The 19,772-nt window shown below is 33.9% G+C and overlaps 2 protein-coding genes across 2 annotated transcripts; both read right to left on the bottom strand.

The window, feature by feature from the left end:
* Positions 1-5,561: 5,561 nt before the first annotated feature.
* Positions 5,562-8,924, bottom strand: LOC131621878 (peroxisomal membrane protein 13-like). The gene is made up of 5 exons (XM_058892927.1): positions 8,746-8,924; positions 8,239-8,505; positions 7,831-8,153; positions 7,180-7,272; positions 5,562-6,124 (listed from the first exon to the last, which is right to left on the bottom strand). Exons 1-5 carry the CDS (start codon positions 8,768-8,770, stop codon positions 5,903-5,905), a joined length of 930 nt encoding a protein of 309 aa, XP_058748910.1. The 5' UTR covers positions 8,771-8,924; the 3' UTR covers positions 5,562-5,902.
* Positions 8,925-11,307: 2,383 nt separating this feature from the next.
* Positions 11,308-18,290, bottom strand: LOC131621877 (protein NLP9-like). Its single transcript, XM_058892926.1, has 6 exons — positions 18,041-18,290; positions 16,671-17,690; positions 15,457-15,501; positions 14,637-15,383; positions 14,251-14,374; positions 11,308-12,881 (listed from the first exon to the last, which is right to left on the bottom strand). The coding sequence occupies exons 2-6, from the start codon at positions 17,592-17,594 to the stop codon at positions 11,914-11,916; spliced, it is 2,808 nt and encodes a 935-aa protein (XP_058748909.1). The 5' UTR covers positions 17,595-17,690; positions 18,041-18,290; the 3' UTR covers positions 11,308-11,913.
* Positions 18,291-19,772: the final 1,482 nt, after the last annotated feature.

Below are 19,772 nucleotides of genomic sequence, written 5' to 3'. Positions count from 1 at the left end.
TTTTTTTCTTGAACCCTCAACTTTGTGTTGATGTTTGAATTTTTACCTTGCCTTAGAAAGTAAGGAGTTTTCACACATTAATATTGGTTGAATTCAAGTTGGGGAGAGAATGATTACTTGCTTGTTTGTGTTGGTTACTATGAGGTGAATAAAAATAAAAATAAATAAAAATTGTGAAAAAGAAAGAAAAGAAGAAAAAAAGAGTATCAAAGAATAATTGTGCAATAAGTATGGTGTTTTGGTTTGAGAAACTTGAGTTGATGAAGAATTTTTATTGAAATTATCTGTTTGAAACTTTGTGGAAGTAATTACTCCCTTAGGTTTAGGCAAGTTTTTGTTTCGATTAGCTTTAGGACTTATGCCTTGTTTGTTCATCCAAGCCACATTACAACCTTGAAAAGCCCTTGTGATTCTTGCTTTTGTATTTTCAATGTGATTTTTAGATGAATACATAATTTAGTTTATTATTTACAAGATTTTTGGATGAGTGTTAAAAGTCCCTCACCTTTGTGTGTTCTTCATCCATTGATGTATTTTTTTTGTTACGTATGATTCTTGATTGAGCTTGTTTTGTTTAGAATGCTTTGCATGATTTTTGTACTCAAGATTTATTTTATTTTTATGTGTCATTGTAGTTTAGTGGTAAGCATTCTTTTGCTTGTACATTTTTGAATTTTGAACCATACAATTGTTTCGTTTTGCAAACCTTGTTGATTCATGATTTTTAGATTAGTTACTTTTGTCCATTTAGTTGTTCGGCATTGTTTAAGGACAAACAAGTTCAAGTTGGGGAGAGTTTGATAAGTGCAAATTGTATCTATTTTTGGGTATAAGTTTTGTTGCACTTATCTATTCTTTTTGTTAATATCGTTTAACTAATCTCCACTTTGTGTGTAAAATTATATACTTTGTGTATTAGTACGTTTTCGTCTAATTGTATACCATTTTATAGTTTTTATGTCTTTTTGTAGGTAATAAGGTGTATTGGAGCCTCGAGCAATAAAGTTTCGAAGGCACGGCTTCGATTACGCGGTTTTTGAGCAATAAGGAGAAAATTTTGCAGAAGTTCGCTAAGTCAAAATTGTAGCGCGCTATCACCTTCAAGACAGTAGCAAAATTGGGTTTTTAAGCTCGCTTAGCGAGATTATTTTTACTGTACTAGATATTTTTCAATAAACATGGACTCGCTTAGCGAAGTCTACGTAATTTTGCCTTTATATTTCTCATTTGAGACATTTTCTAGGTTATGGTTTTGGAGTTTTTTTGTCCCAATTCCATCACTCTCATTTTTAGGATAGATTAGCTGAGAAAACAACACTGGGTTGTGTATTTAAATGATCGGAGGTGGATTGCTCATCAATCGGAGCTGACAACCCGTGAGATTTATGGTTATCTCTTATACTCTTTGTGTATTTATTTTGTGTTGGGTTTGTATGTATATTTACTCTGAACCTATGTATATTTGTTCCTCTATTTGTATAAAATTTTCTTTACAAATCTTTATCGGTGTTTCCTCAATAATTGCTTAAATGCTTCGGATTTGTGTTGTTATAGAAATAGACATTGCTAATCTTGATTAGGGGGTATTTGTTAGCTTTTAATTCTAGAAATAGGGTTGGGGTTAACATCCACATAATATCGGATTTTAATGCCTCTGTGTTATTCTATCGGTTGAGACATCGTTGAAAGAACAGTACGGTTGAACTCTCGTCGGTGATGCAGACATGGACATTGATGTGAGGGATGTGTGGTGATTTTGACGAGTATTGTGAGTTGAGTGCAAAGGAGGGATATGTTTAAGTTTGTGATGAGTGGAGTATATTTGCACGTCTAATAAGTTAATTCTTTCCAAAGATTGTATTCATTTTCTGTTCATATGTTTTATTTTCTGCTTTTACTTAAAATCCATTTTAACCCGAGCTCGAAAACTTAGAAATTGTTGAAAGGTATTCTACGACCATCTCTGTGGACACGATAAATTCTCGGAGTAATACTTCCAAATCTTTTGTTACTTGCCACTTTACAGCTTCAACAGGCTCCAAAATAGGGCATTGATAAATTATTTCAGTCACATCATTAGCTCTGCTCGTGACATTAGACTTAGGACCTTGAGGGTTCAGTACCCTTCGTTGTGTGAGGATGGTTATCTAGAGTGGTATCTCACTATATCACTTCCTCGCCTCATACCACCTGCTGGAGGGTCTTCGAATGCTGGAGAGTCTTCTGTTGCTAGGGTTTCTGATGTTAAGGTATCGGTTGACGACGTGCCTCCACCACCACCTCCACCAAGCTCAGATGACCAGGAGCGTTTCCAGATGATCATCGTTATTGTGAATAACCTCGTGGATTTGGTAAACTCGAATGATGAAGTTTTTACAGGATTATCGCGTGTAGCACACATAGTCTGTGAGGGCCTATCTAGATTTTTTATTTGTTAGTTGTATATTTTGTATATTTTTGTGACTCACTATTTCTCACAATGCTTTTATTGTATAATCTTTTGGCGATTACATATTTTGATTAGAAGATGAACATAACAAAAAACAGTACATCAATCCTAAATTAAAAATAACTAAACATGAAAACATAGATACGACGAGATAATTCTGGACGTTTCAACATCTTAATTATGTTATCGGCATATCTTAAAATTTGCGCATCAAACTCGATCGACCCCTTAGTTATCCTACAGCGAAATAATTTCCACATGGTCATCACATCTCATCGATCTTCATTTCAATCAAGTTTCATTTCACCCTTTCATTACTATCAATCCAATCTTCACGAAACTTGATCTTTCTCACCATTCTGTTATTGATATCAGACAATAATTCATTCAACTTATCTATCAAGCCAGCGAGAGAGGAGGCGTCATCCAGAAGCTTGAACTCAATAGGAGGATTGTTTCCATTGAAATACACTTCTGCCTTAATCATAAATTGAGAAAGATGCATTTTTTTAGATGTCTTTCTCTATAACATATGTTCCTATTTATACATTTTTAAATTCACTCTAAACCACACAATTGTCGGTGAAATTACAATCCTAAAAAATTATCGGTAAAATCCTAATCGTTTAAAATTTTTGACTCAATACATGATCGGTCACCATTTCTACCTAATTTCTATCAGGATTCGGTCTAAATTTGTTGATTCGGTAACACTTTGATCAATGTTTTATTGTTTTTGTTTAAGTATTTCATGTTTGATTGTTTTTATGTTTACTTTGCATTATGTTTTAATTTAAGTTATTTAGATGCTTTTTATGCCGTTTGGTTAGTTATGTACGAATTTCAGGTTTGAACAAGTCATCTTAAGTGTCAAAGCAACTATGAAGGAAGGAGAGGCAAGAGAAAGATGAAAATTCAAGGTTCTGGGGTCTAACACGGCCGCCCGTGCTTCCACGCACGGCCCGTGTCAGATGATCACCTCTCCCCCATACAAAATCCAGGGGCGACGCACGGCCGCCCGTGCTTCCACGCACGGCCCGTGTCAGGATGGCTGGGAGCAAAAAATAAAAATAAAAGCAGCACGGCCGCCCGTGCGTCCAAGCACGGCCAGTGCTGCTGTGAGCGTAAAAACTTCCAATTTTAGGGCTTTTTCACCAAATCTCCACCTTGAGGGTACTTTAGACATTTCTTTTGCCTGAGATTTGTACCTAGACTATTTAATTGAGTTTGAGAGAATTATTTTGGGGACTTTTTGCATCATACGATAGAAATTCACAGAAGAGAGAAGATAGCTTCATCAAGGGTTTCGGAGACGGAGAGATTCAACGGTGGACACCATTGAAGATCAAAGTTCCCAATTATCTTTGTAATGTCTAAATTCTTTGCTTTGTCTTTCTTGAATATTATGAGAGGCTAAACCCCCCAATGCCAGGGGGGTGTCCCTGATTTGAATTGTAATGACTTTTGAATTCCGTATTTCTTTAATCAAGTATCAGTTTTATGCAATTTGATTGTTTAATGTTTTTATGCCTTCTTTGTCGGAAAAACAAAGATTGATCTACGGTTTGTAGGACTACGGTTGTTAAGATTTTTAAACAATTTGATCTAGTAGTTATCACCTAGGCCTAGGGATACCGAAAGGTTATTTGAACATTCTTGATTATTTACATCTTTGGTTTGCAAACCTTTGTTTCTAAGGACTTAGGCAATAGGATTGCAAACCAAAAGGCTTTCCACTAAGGACTTAGGGAAACACCCTTAAGAACAAATAGTTGCAGTCTATGAACTTGTTGAAGAGATCTTTTTACAGAGTCATTATAAGGAAGATCAAACACCTACCCTGGCATTACCTCAAATTACATCTAAAAAGTCAAACTTAATTTCAGCTTATTTTTATTATTTCTTTTATTTAAATTTACTTATTGCATTATAACAAAACACCTATTTGCTCTTTTGTTTAATTGACTTAAATAACTTGTGTTTCCTACGCAATCCTCGTGATCGATACTTGGGGTAAAACCCATTATTACTACATCGGTGAAAATAGTACACTTGCTGTTTTTCCGATCAATACACTACCGAAAATTTCACCTTTCAACTAAAGTTTCAATACATAATGGTAGATTATAAAATTTCCGAGAAAAAAATGTAGTACCGTAAATTTTAAATGAACTACCAAAAATTTTCATCATAATACCAAAAATTCTTCGGAAATATTGTTCTTCAAAAAAGAGGTATTTTGATATTAAGAAAAATTGGAGCGTGTCAGATATTAATTTGGGGGTGATAATTTGAATCCTCCCAAACCTGGCAAGGTTACCTTAACTTTACCGAATTGCTTGGTAGACCATAAGAGCAACAGCTAACATGAACCATCTCGAAAACTGGTTTGTCGTGAAACAAAACTAAAGACTGTCAAATGCATACATATTATGATACATTGATATTCTGACTATAGAGCTGAATAGAGTTTACAAGACAGTCCTAATCTCTCAATCGAGTTCTCAATGAACAATATCCCATAACAATGATGCATCCATCTAGAACCACCGTGAACAACACATCTGCCAGTTGGCGCAATCCAACCACTAATACAGCCACAAACCACCCGTTTCCACCTTGCACCACCACCAAAACTCAACTTCTAACCTTGAAATGCCATTCTCATTCTTTTCCATTGAAAATTGCCCACACCTTAATTTCTATTATTATATGCAACAATTATGATCATTTCAGAGTTTGAAGAATGCAGATCTCATTATCTCTTCAAACTTCAATTAAACCCCGCAAGTGCGGGTCAATTTCACAAATAATGAAAGTCAAACACAAGAATGATGGAAATTATTTAAAGGGAAAAAGATCTTAAAAACAAGATGAAAGAATGAACACATTCAACAAAGAAAGGGGAAACAAGCAGGTGTTTCGTCTAGCTATAACCACCAATTTGCAACCCAACTCGTGTTACAGCCATTTCACATTGGTTTGCCCCTAAAACTAGCTGAACTTTTTATTTCCCAGGGACTGGCAATGGATCTTGCCTAGGTTTAAATCACCTCAAAAAGTTAAATAACTTTACAAATAATAATAAGATTGCATAAATGGACTACATATATATAAGAAAGAGCAGATTTAAAGAAATGGAATTTAAGGTCCAAAAACACATAGGCAGGCATGCAAGATTACATTCATTCTGGACACAATTTACTTAGAAATAGCGGCGTCCTGCATATTAAAAGTAAACAATTACAGGGTATAAAGGCAGGGATAATATCTCATCATCTGAAGATTCCACTTCTAGTAAAACCAAGAACAAATATTGGCAAAGAAAGACAGAAAACTGCAATTAAATCTAGGATATACATGAATTCTGCAGCTTCAGTATCTTCATTTGAAATGTTGATGTTTCTCTCTTTTCTTTAATGTACTTGAAACACTCTTACTATATTCGTCAAATCATTCACTGGTGTCATTTCCCCAGACATTGTCCCAAGAACCACTTGGAGCAGTCTTTGCTCCCTCAATGTAGTTCATGTTTCCAGAAGGATGTTGTTGTCCGTGAAATGGATGTCCATTTGGACCTTGCGGGTTAATCTTCTTGGGCTTAGTTTTGACCCCGAGCAATCGCAACACAAACCTCGCTAGCTCTCCATACAACATGCCAGAGCGATCAAACAGCTGCAGCAAACACCAAGGGATCGTCTAAGATAAGAATAACTAATAAATCCAAATGAATATCACACAAGGTAAAATGAGTGCATTCATGTGAAATACTGAAATAACAGATCCATCAAGCAGAATGTCATTAAAATTTAAATTGGATTTTTTTGGTTATTTTCATATCTATTCTTCATAAAAGCAGGAGAGAGTTGTTCTTGGTTATGCCTGGAGATGCTGTTATTCATCATGCATGACGGGTATAGCCTTAAAATGTTTAAATCTAGAGAAGTTAACACATTACAAATCAGGTTTCAGCTATGACGTCACTTGTGCATTCATATAACTTCTTGATTCAATGATTCTCTTAAATTGATTCCACAAACCTCAATTAGCGTTATACAATTTATATCCAAAAATGTTGTGTCCAAAAACTATCCCTTTTTACTAATTTGACACCAGAAATTATGCTACCTGATAATATCCAAAGGATAACAGTTCCACCAACTTTCCAATATGAGAAATTGATTTGTTTAATAAACTAAAAATCAAGCTCAGGGGCCTACATAACCTCATAAAATCGTCTTAGACTCCACATGGAGACTTGCAAGAGTTTACTTAACACAAAAACAATGGATAAAACAACTGTCAAAGTATATAGCACAATTTATCATGTGCATAGTAAATATTTAAAACTAAGTAAATCATAAATCAAATGATAGTAATGAATTAGTAAGCAACCATTATATTAAATTGAGACAGGTTCACACAACCAACACAAATGCACAAATCACAAGGTTCAAAATTACTAGCCAGTGAAGGTTTGCGGGGCTTGGTTTCCCAAGCTAGTGAGGGATCCAACTCGATAGAGCTAGAACTCATCAGGGTTGAGTTCCATTACCACAAGATTGACAACCATAAAATAACATCCAAAATCAGTCCACATTTAAGCTTCAGTGTTAAACCAAAGCAAAAAATTTCACAACAATTCAAAACACACGAATAGAATATAAAACTGTATAAGATTTGATTTTTTTACTTTAATTTCAATCACAAGGGAATGACGAACACCAAACCTGGAGCATTGCGGTCATGAACAAATGGAAAGCCTGCGTGTTCTGGTCTATGAGTATTGATATCCGGCCAAAAAAATTAACCACACCTTGCATCTGACATTAGAGAGGGAAAAGGTTCAACATGTGCCATGCATATATTTGGAGAAAAAATAATAAAAAAATCAATATTCATATTAAAATAATCCAAAGGGGATAAAAAAGAGAGAAGCAGCGGCACACAACGGTAAGACTAAGCAGAGTGCACAAAGATGTACCTGAATACAAATATACAATGTCCATGATCATATGCAGCTTAACTAACTGGATACTTCTAGATACAAGAAGTTTATTACACGCAGTTAATATGATTATTGTTTCTATTGTGTGCTGTCTCATGTGGCTCCCAAGGCAATCCTAAGTTCCTAACTAATATCATATCATGAACATGAAATTCTGATTTTTGCTAAACAACAGGCAATGCCAAAATATATTGCGCTAAATACAGTTTAATTTGAAAAATTAAGAGAATTTGATGACTGACCATCACAACACAAAATATATGTGATTTAACAATCTAGCTAAACAAAATGGGACAAACATTGGCCATGGTACATGTTGATCGATAATCCCTATAGAAGAAAAACAGAGTTCCGAAAGTATCATATGGCTCACCACACGCAGCATAGAAATCCAAAATCCAGGCGGAGATGGAGGTTCATTATACGGATTATTGGGATCTTGATCACCATAAGGACCAACTCCCATACCATAACCACCCATTTGACCCCCAAGGCCACTGTTATACATTCCACCTCCTCCATACATCCCAGATGACCCGTAAAGTCCTCCGCCATATCCTCCTCCTCTGTACATACTATTCCCATACATTCCACCACCATACATTCCTCCAACTCCTCCTAACCCACCACCATAAGAAGATCCATACATTCCTCCAGACCCATATCCAGAATTATAATTCATTGTAGACCCATATCCTGCATATTACAAAAAAAATAATAATAATAAATAAAAATGCTTTTCTTAAAATAGGCAAACAATGAAATAGCCATACATACTCACCGCCACCTATCGCGCCACCTAACGCACCGCCTCCGTAGGTTGTATTTCCATAATTCTGCTCCCACGGCCTCGTGGGAACAGGTCGGGCGAGAGTACTTCTGTTGACAGCTGCATTCCTGTCAGTACTAGTAACAATCTCCCCGGGTTTCGCAGTCCCGGAAGCCTCAACAACATCACTTGTGCTTCCACCTGATGGCGGTTTGAAAGGCGCCCCGGGACCCGATGAAGAACCCGCCCGTTCCCACGGTTTCGGTGGGGGATTACTTCCTGCAATTCAATTATACTCAAACAATCAAAACATTGCAAAATTGTTCCATCTTCAATCTTGTAAACATAAATTAGAAACGATTAACTGAAACATGATTGAAATTCAATGGATATGATCGATGATAGTAATTAATCGATGAGGTAAAGGGCAATTAAACGCAAACCCTAATGGAGGATTATGAAAATTGTGTAATCTATGATGAATTAATCGATTAAAAAATAAGCAGGAAGAGAAGGAACCTGATGGTTGAGAATTGGAAGCCATAAATCAATGAATTATTGAAGAAGGGAAAAAAATCATGTATGGTTATTATGTAAACCCTTTATCAGCGATTGTTGGATATAGAACAAGAATGGAAGAACAACGACAAATGCTTACGTCATCGTCGAACACATCTTCTACACTCGGTGGATGGGCCCTACCAGCTGGCAATCTTGAATCAACGTTTAATATTGACTTAGTTAGTTCAGATTTTATTAATATACTCTCCCTTTTTGCTTCTTCTTTTTTTAAATTATTGATTTATTTATTTTCCTCTTAAAAATAAGTTATGTCATTAACTAGTTAAAAGATAAAACTTTCGTTGGAATATAATGAGACTGACCTGGCATAATATGAGTTCAATGGAAATATATTCAGGGGCTCTTTCACTGAAAAATCAAAATATGTATCATAGTACACTCTCTCCATTTATAAGAAGAAAAATAAAACAATTTATAAGGAAAATTCATATTATATTATATATTTATTAAAAAAATAAAAAATAAAATGTATTTTTTTAAAACATGTTTTATAAAAATATCTAAAAATAATTTTGATTGATGGTTGTTTAAGGAAAAAAGGAGAGAAAAATAAATTAAATATAAAATAATATTTAATTTTACCTAAAAAATATTTGTTTTAGAATAAATTATTTAAATAAAATTGATGTATTTTTCATAATTTGAAAAACGGATTTTTTTTCAAAGAATAATTAATTAGCTTATACTATTAAAGTTTCTTCCTTAAAAAAATATTGATTAGAGACATCATATAGATAATGGAATATAAGATAGACAGGATAAGACTTATTCTATCATGTGTTAAATATATATATATATATATATATATATATATATATATATATATATATATATATATATATATATATATAAAACAAGATTACCTTGTAAAACAACTACATTTTTTTAAAATTATTTTGTAAAATATTTTAAAATTTATAAATTAATAAGAAAATATATATATATATATAACAAAATTACCTTGTAAAACAACTATATTTTTTTAAAATTATTTTGTAAAATTTTTTAAAATTTATAAATTAATAAGAAAATTAAATAATTTTAAAAAAAATCATTGACACAACTAAGTAAATAATTTTAATTTTTCTTAAAAAATATTATGAGCTATATTATCTATGTTAGATAAGCAAAACAAAAATATGTATATGTAATATGTAAATGACAAAACTATCCTTGCAAAAAAATATTTAATTTGATAAAATAAAATAAAATAAATATTCATATTTTAAAATTTTAATAATTATTTTATTTTTTAAATATTCTAGGTTTTAAGTTTTTATATTATATAAAATTACAAAATTACCATATGACAAAATGATTCACATTATCATATTTAAATTTTTATTTTAAATTATATTTTATAGGGGTAAACTAGTAAAGTATTCTCTTATCTTATCCAGCCATCCTGCCGAATTTTAACTCAACTCATATTTAAAATAACAATTTGAACTAGTGAGACAAGAATAAATTTTAGGATTAACTTATCATATCATGTTGTGTCATCAAACACTGAATTGAAATAGGATATGATACAGATATCTCAGGGTCGGCCCAATCAAAGCAGAGGCCCCATTCTAATTTAAAAAATGAGCCCAAATTTAAATATAAATACAATTATATTAATTTAAAAAGACACATAAAAAAATAAAATTATGTATTAATCAATAATATATTTAATTATAATTATTTAAAATTTTGATCTATCTCAATTTTTATATGTATTAAGATTTTATCATAACATTTTTTTTGATTTATTGAATTTTTATTATAATATTTTATTTATTTTAATTAATATTTATAAAAAAAAATAGAACCTTTCAAAATTTTGGGGCCTCCCAAAATTTGGGGCCCTATGCTGTAGCACTTCCTGCACATGCATAGGACCGACCCTGAGATATCTTATCATGTCTCATCTTACGCACCAAACATTCCCTTATTTCTTTCTATTTGTTGTTTTTAGAATTTAAAGTACTACAGGATTAATTACTATTTTTGTTCAAATTATTTATTGCAGAAAAAATAGCTATATTAAAATATTTAATATTTAAAACTATTATAGTTAAAATAAAAATAATTTTTATATGCGAACAGTCTTACAATAATTATAAAAGAAAATGAGCAGCAGTTAAATTTTAACAAAATAACCATTGGTAATTTGTGTTAACTTTACAAATTTAATTGAATTTACTATTATATATACAAACTAGAAGACTAAAATAATTTTAAATATTATTCATAAGAAAATGGATATCAAATAACTGTGTGAATCTATATCATCAATTAGACCTTACCAAACAATTCTTTAGTTGATAAAGGTTAGTAAAGAGTAAGAGCTTTACAAGTCAACAACACTGAACACACTCTCCAAAACTTTCTTTCATACATACACTTCAATATTGGTATGTCACTGTCAACATATCATTGAAATTGAAATCAAAGAAGCAACAAAGCACCCACCAAAATACAGAATTATATTACTTTTTATACATGTATACTTATTTATAGAAAATAGTTGGTGTAATCGGCAAATTTGTCACTCTATAACTCAGGATTCAGATTATTTTTCATACAACATATCTGTACACTTTTTTTTGTATGTATTGTCATCATACTTTAATTATAACATCTCTTGGTAAAAATATATACAACAAACTGACATTACATTCCAACACTGCAGAACTATTTACCTCACTCCTCACTACTACTATGAATTTTTGTGTTTCTGATATGTGTGTGTGTGTTCAATGTATACAGAATCAAAGAGGCAGCCATGTGAATAAAAGCTCTCATCTGGTGGAGTTTTGAGAGAGTAAATATGCACAAGCAACAGAGACTGTTTTCATGATTTGAACCCGGGACCTTTAACCTTATCATGGCGTCAAAACTGACTAGATTCAACATTCAACATGCAAGTGCTACCATATAAGCCGAATGTTTTAAGAGACTGCTCAGTAATGACAATATTGGATGGTTTTTAGCTAAAGCATGGAGACTAGCATATCAAAAATTCAAACTCCTTTGGGATGCCGAACCTCCATAAGATTGTGAAAATATCATCAAAAAGTATAATTGTCTCATTGAAGCTGTTGATCATCTAATATGATGCTATGAGCTGCCTCCCAAGTAGCAACTGTTACTGCCGGAGCTGCCTAAAACACAAGGCATATCACGAACAAGAAACCTTGCATTCCGTGTCCCCATATCATTCAATATTTCTAAACACTCTTGTAAATCCGAGTCGTTCACTAACATCACCCATTCTTCTTCATCATCTAGATATTTGAGCTGGAATGTCCCGTATTGCAGTTTGAATCTTGTTGCAACTTCTTCGTATAGTTTAAAACAACCTGTGGATGGATCAAATTTGAAACGAATGGTGTCTTCTCCGTATGTAGCTTTCACGGTGATTTTTGTCCCACTATCAACGATGGTTGATTTGGCTTTGGACTTCTTCTGGTTCTCAAAGTTCTGGTAACTAGATGAACTCTCATGCATGACTGAACCCGAGCCACTAGATGAATCTGTCAAGCTTGAAGAAGTAGGATGGTTGCGTTCAACAACCTCATCATCCCCATCCGCGTCACTGTCCATGTCATCAGCAACAAAGGAGCTTCTCTGGCCAATAGCATCATTGCCTTTTGCAAGAACAGAACTAAAACAAGCTTGTTCAGGAAAATCATGCATTGCAAATGATTTTGAATCTTCACTGCAATCAATCATAGATGCGTTGGTTCCCTTCAATTTTCTATCCAACTTATTTGCCGAATTCTCACTTTCACTACAAGGTGCAGGAGGCACCGAGGCAGCATCTTCTGAAATAGGCTCAGAGTCTTGTGTAGTACTTTTCTCCGGGAAAAGGAGATTTTTACTTTCATCAATTTCTTGGATGGTTGTCCCTCCTGCCACAAATGCCCCCATGGAAGGATCAAACTTCAACCCGCCTTCAACTCCCTGAACAGAGTCAAGCACAGTCTGAATTTTCTTCAAAGAACGGTTCACTTTATTAATCTTGCGGGATGGCCATCTTGAAATTCCGTGATGCCTGCATATCCTTTTCAGAGTTGTCGGGCAAACTGCTCAAAGAAAAATCAATTGTTAAAAACAAACATGTTTCAATAAATAAGAATACTTTCAGAAATATAAAACATATTTAGACGATGAAAAGGCATTTTTTGTTTTAAATAGAACAGTTATGGTAAATAGATGTCAATTTAAATCGTTAGATACAATGATGATATTGTTATTTAACTACACTAAGCTTTGAAGCTGTCATACTGTACATCTCACTTTGTAAACATCTCTCTTGTATAATATATTTCAATATAAATTTGACAATCAAGTGATGGTTGTTAATACAGAGGTGTAACATGCAATCAGAACCGTTTAAACAGTTCCATTATAAAGGAGCACTATTTGGTCATTTTCTTGTAGATCATGCGAAAACAACAACAACAACAACAACAAAGCCTTATCCCATTAAGCGAGATCGGCTACATAGATCAACCTTCACCATAATATTCTATCCAGGATCATGTTTCTATTCAAATTGTTAATCTCAAATTTTTTTTAAGAACTTTTCTTATAATTTTTCTAGGTCTTTCTTTACCTTTAGTTGTTTAACTTCTCTCCATTTGATCTACTCGCCTTACCAGAGTCTACAGGTCTTCTCTCCACATGCCCAAACCGTTTAAGTCTATTTTTCACCATCTTTTCTACTATAGGTGCTACCCCGACACTCTAATATTGTAATTTATAATTTCATCTTGTCTAGTCTTATAACACATCCAACGCAACATCATCATCTCTGCTACACTTACTTTATTCTCGTGTGGATTCTTAACCGCCCAACACTCTATATCATAGATCATGTGAAAAGTCTTGTCATTGTATGGGGAAGGCTTAGGTATATGTGAGAGTTGGGAAGGAAAAGCAACAGGTGTATGTGGCATCGATCACGGGCAGATGATGGTGTAGAGAAGGTTGTGCTGGTTTAGAGCAGATGATGGTGTAGACAAGGTTGCGCTGGTTTAGGGTAGCTATAGCTGAAGGTGGATATAGTGTGGTTGGTATACGGAGGCTTTGCTTTTATGTTGGTGCTGTGAAGGCGTATAATGTGGATAAAAGAAAGGTGTATACTGGTTATAGCAAGAAACTAAAACAAATATCACAAATACTGATCCAAACAAAAAATAAATTAAACTTATTACCAATTGAAATTGCTGCATTTGAATTCTATTGTATTTTAAATTATCTAATATTTTGAATCACCTCGTCCAAACATATAACATTAAGGTATACATTTCAAATTATGGTTAAGACCCATCTATATAACTCAAGCAAGTGCAGATATGATATAGATTGACAACCATCGCCATAATCCAAAATTAATAAGCCATGTAAATAAATATACAGAAATTAGGACAAATAACGTTGGAGCCTAACCACCAATGCTTTTTGCAGCATCCTTCAGACTACCAGAAAAGTATTGTTGGAGAACACTCAAGCTAACTTTCTTCTCTGATGTGCTTCTACTTTTCTCACTTCGCTTTCTCGATCCATTTTTTTCCTGCACCAAAAAAGCTGAATATCAGGAAACACTAAAAATAACCATACCGTTAATAACATACAAAAGTTTGTGCATAATTTATATCAATTTGTTGACCCTTCAGTATACTCCTTTATAGCATAAATGAAGTGTGATAGAGTAATAGAGGTTTAGAATTTTTGGTCTCGTGTTCTATTCCATGATTCACAATCATTTTTAACAAATGCTTCCTTAGATAGAGCAGTCAAATTAAAACTCATGCATTAGGGTCGTAGATGTGAACCTGGTTACAAGAAGGCTCTTTTCCATTGTTCCTCAGGTCTGAAGACTCCGATGACAGCTTCTGGACAGAGCTATGGTTTTCATTTATTAATGGCATCTGAGAATTTCTCATGGACGAGGGGGAAAAACCCGGGACATTTTTTTTTCCAAATCCCGCATGTTTACATTCTATTCCTGATAGTTCAGCACCTGAAACTGTCCTCAAACTCTTACAAATTCTCTGCATGGTACCCGAGAGGTTGTCTAATAAAAGTTGCTGTTCTGAACTCCCTTTCATATTGATAGGCAGAAAGAATTCCAATATGTAATCATCATCATTAGTATAAATACTCCTTAGCCTGATTGCAACTGCAGCATTCAAATTGAACTTACGTGCATGATGAACAAGCGGATACTCACTAATATCATATGTTTTCACGTCAGAATAGAAGTAAGGGTGATGTGATTGAAGAGCTTTCCCAGCTACACCTTTCCCTTCCTCGAGAGGATGTTCAATGCATGCACGCACAAATCCTTCCATCACTCTATCAGTTATATAGCAAGCTGACTCTTCGATACACAGTATGCTTTTCTCTTTAGAACTTGAATTACCCTCTTTAATTTGTATTCCAGTAGTTTCTTCTCTTGTGCCATCAGTGTGAAAACAGGGAATCCATGTTAGTGCCATTGGCAATCTATGTGCATGACACACAGATCGTAACACATCAATTATCTCTGTTAGAGCAGCTCTTTTATTGGTCGAAAGACACTGCAGAAGAAGAAACGATATTCTAAGAAGTGCAAAACCAGTGGATAAATAAAAATGATGTTAAATAAAATACCTCGGGAAGCAGACGAATAGGCATAGTAGTCCTTAAATTTACAAGCTGCGGAGAAACATGAGAAATACATGTATCATTATCCATTACTACCTTCAGTTTTGATAAAATATGTAAATTTATAAAACATAAAAATGCATCACTTCTAAGAAATTGAAGAGTGCATCAATAACTCTGGATAGACTAAGATATGTGGTGGTCTTTGAAAGATCTTGGCAAAAGATACCGAGGTCTCTTGGTCAAGTGAATGTAAGATTTGAAATAATGCAACTAATCATAAATGTGCCTCAATGAACATTGGATGTGTCAAAAGTCTCAAAACCATATCATTCTTAGGGAGCTATGTAGCACCGACACTTCTGAAAAAATGTGTGTCCGTGTTCGTGGCGGACACCTGCACCGACACTTGCGATTACGTTTAATTTATTCATTTTTTCAAATTATTAACAGTGTCACCATGTTAGTGTTGGAGTCGTGTTCGGGGTGTCCGTGCTTCATAGTTAGGGAGCACCTCTCAACTATAGGGATTTTATTGTGTAGGAGTCCTATTTATATCTCCTTATTTATCTAGATCATCTTTGTATATATATATATCTGATGTATCGTAAACATAATTCATTCAATGAAATATATTTTACCCTATTTGTTCACAGGATGCATATACAAGACAGTTATAGACTAGAAACACATAAGGTCAATGAGTTTTAATTTTTCATTTTAGCTACGATCCCTGATGCAAAGAAAGGACACGAAACCATCCGATACACATCCATAGAAATTTTTCTACCTAAGTGCCCCTAAACCATGGTGCAGAACAACATTGTACATTATTATGTATTAACCAATCACCAACGAACCATACGATACTTTGCCATCTAAACTACATAATTCTCCACAATATCTTTGTATTGAGACATCTAAGTCCTCAATGGTAATGCAAGAATAACAATGTGTTTGTGCAACACATATCTGCCAAAATAAATTCCAAACAAGTTTGCATCATTTTGTGGGCAAAATTCCTTAAATACTTAGCAAATCAGGGCAATATAGATCCAAATGAATTCGTAGTAAAAGGTAAACAAATTGAGGGAAAAAAAAATTCTGAACTGTAAGTGAAGGGAACATGTTAACTTGCATCAGACTCAACACAAAAAGCAGTGAGGCATGCAAAGTGCAAAAGTAAAAGCTCGAACGAAAACAGCAACAGAAATGCCTACCTGAAGTGAACGACAAATAATTTCCAATTCTCTGTCAAAATCAAGCTTTTCCTTCGTAGTGACAAGTTCCAAAACAGCACAACATGGCAGTCCAGATTGCAGATCAAATATGGGAAAAGCAATTGATCCACGAACATCGTGACTTCTTGCCTGCTCAACCCTCAAGTACTCACTTGGATTGTAATAACCAACATTGGAAGTCCATTCAGGAACTTTAGAGATAAAAACACGACCGGGAAGTCCCGGTAAACAGCCTGGTTTTCCTTCTGTGGAAAATATAAATGTCCTCGACACTTCTCGATACCCTGCCAGCATTTGATCTAGTAAATAAGGTTGCTCAGTCGTGCTTAAAAAGATTTGACCATCATGCTTTATCGGTACCCAAACTTGTGCCAATATTCCCCCACCAGCTGATTCTTTAAAAAACGACAAGGCTTTCAGCATCTTTTCATCAAGTGACAAAGTATTAACATGCTGCATAGAATCATCGATTTTTTGCTTAGAACTCAAGTTATTTGCATCATTGTTGTTGTTGTCTAAGAAACCACGTAGGGTGTCCATTTTCTGACGCACAACTCTCTCCGCAAAAACAGGCGAGCCATCCGAATTATTGTAATTTCCACTAACTCCTGTCATATAGAATTGCCCGCAGTTCTGTTCAACTGGATTGAATCCATCCGGAGATTGATATAATACCGAGGCAAGAGACGGAATCTCATTAGCCATAATCTGATCAGTCATGGACGGACCAGAATACAAACCAGCATAATTATCAAAGTTCATGAGCTCGGAGAAACTGCTAGGCATATCCTCTGACGACAAATTACCGATTCCACCATCTAATGATGTTAAACCTTCCAACTCAGTTCCCGGAGACTGCCAATACCCAAATCCTCTCCCCTTCGGATAAAAAGGGTACTCCATACTAGATGAAAACCGATCGAAGTATAACCAAATTCAGAGTCCCTTTACGTAAACAACCACAAGACAAAGCTTCTTTGTTACCAGCATTCTTGAAACCTATAAGTTTGTGCACTCAAATCAGCTAATTTTATAATAAAAGCAAATTAAACAAGAGCAATTGATCATAACCCCTATATAAAAATTTCTAAAATCTAGAATTTCAATCGTCAAAATGACACAAGTGAAACAAATGCCTCAAACAACAAGCCGTGGAAATCCAACTGAAAAACACAATGAAATTAGGGTTCCTAAAAATTTGCAAAATCACAATTTATGAAGTATGAAGATTGAGAATTGTAATTATAACTACATGTATGTAATGCAAATCGTTATGAAGAAGAACAACCCTAGAAATTGGGGAAATGTTGAACCCTAGAAATGGTTTTGTTAATGAATTGACAACCGACCTTAAAATCCTCGAAGGTGACGAAACACTGTTTCATAAAATTCATCAAAAAAGTGGCGTTTCAGGTGTGAAGTGAAGTGAAAGCAGTTAAAGAAATGGGTGAGAACTGTTTGGTTGCTAAAAAAGGAAAGAAAAAACAAAGCATAGTTCGGACGTAAGATTCAGAAATTGAGTTTCTAAAAATGGTATGACGATGTTTACAAGCCGTTTTCTATCTTTCTACGGTGTTCCCTACCATGTTTTCTCATCATTTTCCTTCGGGTCAAACTTTATTTTTTATTTATAAGAATTAAAAAAAATTAAAATAAAGGCTTTGTGGGTCTCAACTTTGTTGTTGGTGAGATTTGTGAGAATACTTAAGTGCCCCTTTGATTCTCTGCACCCAAGGGAATATTATAAGTGAATATTTTGAGTTTTTTTCAATTTGTTATGGATGTTGATGTTATATTAGGATGTAAGATTTATCAAAAAATACTAAAAGTTAAGTAAAAATATATTAAACGTTTAATCTGTATGGCATGTCCCTTATAAGCAGTAAAAAAAATTGCTATCACCATTAGTACAAAGTTGAAGTCCAACAAAATTATATGCCATCACATTTTAGTAATTTTTTTTCCTATATGTCATTAATAAAATAAAGAGAATTTCTCAATCCACTTCTTTGAACTTATTAGTTATCTGACAAAATTTCATTTATGTTTTTGTTTTCGTAGATGTATCTCTGAAATTTTTATTTTTTTCTAAAAATGGTTTTTTCCGTAAAAGTATCTACGGAAGCGTTAAAATATAATCAAATTGGGAATATCCCAAATTAATTGGGAAAATCCCAAATTAAATGAAATATTTCGTAGCCATGTTTGCTTAAGCTTATAGAGAAGGCAAACTATGTTTACTAGAGCAGAAAAAGAGATGATTCAGAAGTTGTGAGAGATGTTTTTTAGGCCCATCCAGATTCAGTGAAGTTGTTGAATCTTTTTCCATCTATCTTGATTATGGACGCCACATATAAGACAAACAAATATAGATAATCGTTGTTTGAAATAGTTGACATGACATCGATCAAGTTGACATTTGTTGTTGCATTTGCTTATATGGAGTGTGAACAGACGGAAAGTTATTGTTGGGTCTTGGATAAGCTGAAGCAACTGTTTGTGAAGAAAGATGTGTGTCCACAAGTGATTTTGAAGGATAGATATCTTTCTTTGATGAAAGCAGTTGAAGTTGTGTCTCTTACGACGCATAACTTGCTATGTCGGTTTCACATTAACAAAAATGTTGGTTCAAAATGCAAGGAATATGTGGTGAAAGACATGCAAGAGACGATAGACACGTTGTGGAAAGATGTTAAATGGACTAGTAATGAGGTTGACTATAGTCAACAGTTGCAACATCTTGATCAAGCATGCTTTACTTGTAGTGACTTCCTTGATTACGTGAAAAACTCTTGGTTGATCCCACATAGGCAAAGATTTGTTTGTGCATGGATTGATCGAGTGCTTCATTTGGGTAACACCACGACTAATCGATATGTCATAATTGTTAGTCTTTTTAGTATGTATTAATTTTTACGATGTTATTTTTTTTGGCATACTTACTTTGTTTTATTTTTAGGGTTGAGTCTACACATTGAAAGCTAAAGCAGACGATAGCGAATAGTCTTTGTGACATGGTCAAAGTTTGGGAAGCTATGAATTCCAACTTGAAAATACAAATTGGTAACATTCGAGCTTCTT

The sequence above is a fragment of the Vicia villosa genome, unplaced genomic scaffold, assembly GCF_029867415.1.
Source record: "Vicia villosa cultivar HV-30 ecotype Madison, WI unplaced genomic scaffold, Vvil1.0 ctg.000011F_1_1, whole genome shotgun sequence".
Classification (NCBI taxonomy): domain Eukaryota; kingdom Viridiplantae; phylum Streptophyta; class Magnoliopsida; order Fabales; family Fabaceae; genus Vicia; species Vicia villosa.
The sequence above is the reverse complement of the archived record's forward strand: the minus strand, read 5'-3'. Positions and strand labels throughout refer to the sequence as shown.

Bases quoted from the DNA above. Each gene is read 5' to 3' on its own strand.
- LOC131621877 (XM_058892926.1), bottom strand. From the start codon at position 17,594: ATGGAGTACCCTTTTTATCCGAAGGGGAGAGGATTTGGGTATTGGCAG. The intron at 15,502-16,670 runs GTAGGCATTTCT...GTTTCTCCGCAG, and splicing joins TTATTTGTCGTTCACTTCAG to CTTGTAAATTTAAGGACTAC. The intron at 12,882-14,250 runs GTTAGGCTCCAA...TTCTTTGAGCAG, and splicing joins TGCTGCAAAAAGCATTGGTG to TTTGCCCGACAACTCTGAAA.
- LOC131621878 (XM_058892927.1), bottom strand. From the start codon at position 8,770: ATGGCTTCCAATTCTCAACCATCAG. The intron at 8,154-8,238 runs GTGAGTATGTAT...TGTAATATGCAG, and splicing joins AGGTGGCGCGATAGGTGGCG to GATATGGGTCTACAATGAAT. The intron at 6,125-7,179 runs GTTTGGTGTTCG...TGTTTGCTGCAG, and splicing joins TCATGACCGCAATGCTCCAG to CTGTTTGATCGCTCTGGCAT.